Raw genomic sequence first — 3,900 nt, forward strand, 5'->3', positions numbered from 1 at the left:
AGACAGACAGTCAGAGGAGGGCTGGACCGCTATTGGCTACGGTAAAACCGGCAAGTAGCATCAGCATCGTTGTGTTAACAAGAAACCGGGGAATCGCTTGGATTAGGCTACAGCTCCTGGTCTGCCCGGCGTAACCTACCATAAGGGGACGTAGACTTGATCGATGAAGAGTCGTGATTATCGTTAACAGATGGACGGTTAGGCTGCTGTCGACCACTCTCTGGATCCCTTTTCATTTTACCAACATCCTGATGATGAGAACTTAAATAAAAAGATTCGGTAAAACCCGGGAGAAAGAACCGTTTGAGTCTGTGTGAATCCCATTAGTTGACGGTGGCCGCCATGTCTCTGAACAAGACTATCGAGCTGGAACATTTCGACGAACGGGACAAGGCTCGTCGTGGCCGGTCAACGCGCTCCGCTGGCGCTTCTACCGGCGGGGGGTCTGGTTCGAGAGGTAGCAGCCTGGTGCCGAGCCCCGCGCACAGCGCCAACTGTAGCTACTACCGAACGCGCACGCTGCAGACTCTCACCTCGGAGAAGCGCGCCAAGAAGGTCCGGTTCTACCGGAACGGGGACAGGTATTTCAAGGGGCTGGTGTATGCGGTGTCTAACGACAGGTGCCGGTCTTATGATGCGTTGCTGATGGAGCTGACCCGGTCCCTGGCGGACAACCTGCACCTGCCTCAGGGCGTGCGCGCCATCTATACGGTGGACGGGACCAAGAAGATCACGTCTATGGATGAACTGGTGGAGGGTAAGGGTGTGTGTGTGTGCGTGTGTGTGTGTGTCCATCACATCTAAAAGTCTCACCTGAATTCGTATTTATCATTTATTTTCCCGCAGAATGAGACAAATTCCTCTGCTATATACAGTACCAGTCAAAGGTTTGGACACACCTACTAATTCCAGGGTTTTTATTTTATTTGTACTATTTTCAACATTGTAGAATAATAGTGAAGACATCACAACTATGAAATAGCACACATGGAATCATGTAGTAACCAAAATATATTTTACATTTGAGATTCTTCAAAGTAGCCACCCTTTGCCTTGATGACAGCTTTGCACACTCTTGGCATTCTCTCAATCAGCTTCATGAGGAATGGTTTCCCAACAGTCTTGAACGAGTTCCCACATATGCTGAGCACTTGTTGGCTGCTTTTCTTTCACTCTGCGGTCCGACTCATCCCAAACCATCTCAATTGGGTTGAGGTCAGGGGATTGTGGAGGCCAGGTCATCTGCTGCAGCACTCCATCACTCTCCTTCTTGGTAAAATAGCCCTTACACAGCCTGGAGGTGTGTTGGGTCATTGTCCTGTTGAAAAACAAATGATAGTCCCACTAATCCCAAACCAGATGGGATGGCGTATCACTGGTTAAGTGTGCCTTGAATTCTAAATAAATCACAGACAGTGTCGCCGGTTTTTAAGTAATCTCCCGACATCCTTGGTACCTGAACAACCAGGCTGCATGCACCCCCCCCCCCCCCCCCCCATGCAACCCCCCCCCACCCCCCCCCCCCCCCCCACCCCACACACAAACACAGCCCCATGTGTAATCATGGAAAGTTCCCTGGAAATGGAAAAACATTGGCTACCGTTAATAGAACAGTCTTTTGTTCCATTAACGGTAGCTCTAGCCGGTGAACGTGAGGGAGCCAGTCAGAATGTAGAGTAGAGTACCGGTAAGTGCTGCTGTTACCGGGTCAATGAGGGGGTGGGGTTTGGAGAGCGACTGGCAGTATAGGTTAGATAAGGTTAGAATGATAATAGACTGACATGCCCTGTCTGGGTCTCAGTGTTAAGGCCACTCTGGCTGTATATCAATAGTCTAAAGAAGCCTCCTCCTCTCCTCTCCTCTCCTCTCCTCTCCTCTCCTCTCCTCTCCTCTCCTCTCCTCTCCTCTCCTCTCCTCTCCTCTCCTCTCCTCTCCTCTCCTCTCCTCTCCTCTCCTCTCAATAGTCTAAAGAAGCCTCCTCCTCTCCTCTCCTCTCCTCTCCTCTCCTCTCCTCTCCTCTCCTCTCCTCTCCTCTCCTCTCCTCTCCTCTCCTCTCCTCTCCTCTCCTCTCCTCTCCTCTCAGGTTTTGATAACACTGTGTTTGACCTTGGTACTGGGTGACATTGGAGGATAGATAGTGAATAAAACTCTGCCAGTGTGGAGTGTGTGTGTGCGTGTGTGTGCGTGGTGTGCGTGTGCGTTAAAGTACTATTTGCATAAGGTAATGATAGAGCTAGTCCTGCACATTGGGTCATTTTTGCATAATCCTCTCCTGTCACTGTTCCCACAGGAACCTACGTTTAGTTTAATCAGACATAATGTTCTCTTCTTATTTTGGGTCATTTTAGAATAATTTCTTTATGACAAAAAATTGCCTCACCCCTTGAATTCCAATGAACTTTTGGGTACATCTACTGAGACAGTTACTGATAAGGAGGAGGGGGCTTCTTTAGACTATTGAGATTAAGGAGAGGAGAGGAGAGGAGAGGAGAGGAGAGGAGAGGAGAGGAGGTGGGGAGAGGAGAGGAGGAGGGGAGAGGAGAGGAGGTGGGGAGAGGAAAGGAGGGGAGGGGGGAGAGGAGAGGAGAAGGTGAGGAGAGGAGAGGAAGAGAGAAGAGGAGGGGGGAAGATGAGAGGAGGAGGGGAGAGGAGAGGAGAGGAGGAGGGGAGAGGAGAGGAGAGGAGGAGGGGAGAGGAGAGGAGAGGAGAGGTGTGCAGATATTCCTTTTAAGGTAGCGGTGGTGTTGAACTACAGAGGTGAGCACTCCAAAGAGATGCAGTCCCCTCCTAAAACAGAGGTTGGTATGATAAATAGAAGTGATGAAGCCTGACCTGACATCAGAAATGGCACCCTCTCCCCTTTATAGTGCACTACTTTTGACCAGAGCCTTATGGGCCCTCGGTCAGTAGAGCACTATGTGGGGCACCATGTGGGGATGGAACCGTCTCTTCTGCTCTGATACACACGCTGTCTGCGGTGTGACCTCTGACCTCTGAGTTTGACATGCAATACTGCCTCACTGTATCACATGAAAGACGTCTAGTCATGTTCTGAAGAAATAGAGGTTGTCAAGAGTAATGGTATCCTAAAGTATTGAACTGGGACTGATGTATTCATGTTGGCTCTCCCTCCCGCCCGCCCTCCCGCCCTCCCGCCCGCCCTCCCTCCCTCCCTCCCTCCCTCCCTCCCTCCCTCCCTCCCTCCCTCCCTCCCTCCCTCCCCCCAGGTGAGTGTTACGTGTGTGCGTCCAACGAGCCCTATCGTAAACTGGACTACACCAAGATCAACAACCCAAACTGGAAACCTGGTGCTACCACTGGCACCTCTACCGGTTCCTCTACCGGTCCCTCTACCGCTACCTCCACCGGGACAAGGTCAGGGTCTGGTCCAGGCCCCAGCGGTCAACAGGTGGTCAGTCAGTCGGACCTTAGGGAACAGAGAGAGAGTAAAGACTTTATAAAGCCTAAGCTGGTCACAGTGATCCGCAGTGGAGTGAAGCCAAGGAAAGCAGTGAGGATCCTATTGAACAAGAAGACGGCACATTCCTTTGACCAGGTTCTGGAGGATATTACTGAAGCTATCAAACTGGACTCTGGTGCCGTGAAGAGACTTTATACACTGGACGGGAAGCAGGTAGGACAGAGAGGGAGTGTGTGTGTGTTCAGTGTGTGTGTGTTCAGAGACAGAGAGATGTATTTATCTGTGTCAATAAGCATTATAGAGAGACAGAGAGATGTATTTATCTGTGTCAATAAGCATTAGAGAGAGACAGAGAGATGTATTTATCTGTGTCAATAAGAATTATAGAGAGACAGAGAGATGTATTTATCTGTGTCAATAAGCATTAGAGAGAGACAGAGAGATGTATTTATCTGTGTCAATAAGAATTATAGAGAGAC

At 50.1% G+C, this 3,900-nt stretch overlaps 1 protein-coding gene across 1 annotated transcript; it reads left to right on the forward strand.

Moving 5' to 3' along the window:
• Positions 1-342: 342 nt before the first annotated feature.
• Positions 343-3,634, forward strand: LOC311122446 (serine/threonine-protein kinase DCLK2-like; the record flags this gene model as incomplete). Its single annotated transcript, XM_084196797.1, has 2 exons — positions 343-757; positions 3,228-3,634. Coding segments are annotated over 2 exons (822 nt in total), but the record flags the coding sequence as incomplete, so codon positions are not given.
• Positions 3,635-3,900: the final 266 nt, after the last annotated feature.

This window comes from Coregonus lavaretus (genome assembly GCF_964263955.1).
Source record: "Coregonus lavaretus genome assembly, contig: HAP1_SCAFFOLD_5094, whole genome shotgun sequence".
Lineage (NCBI taxonomy): Eukaryota > Metazoa > Chordata > Actinopteri > Salmoniformes > Salmonidae > Coregonus > Coregonus lavaretus.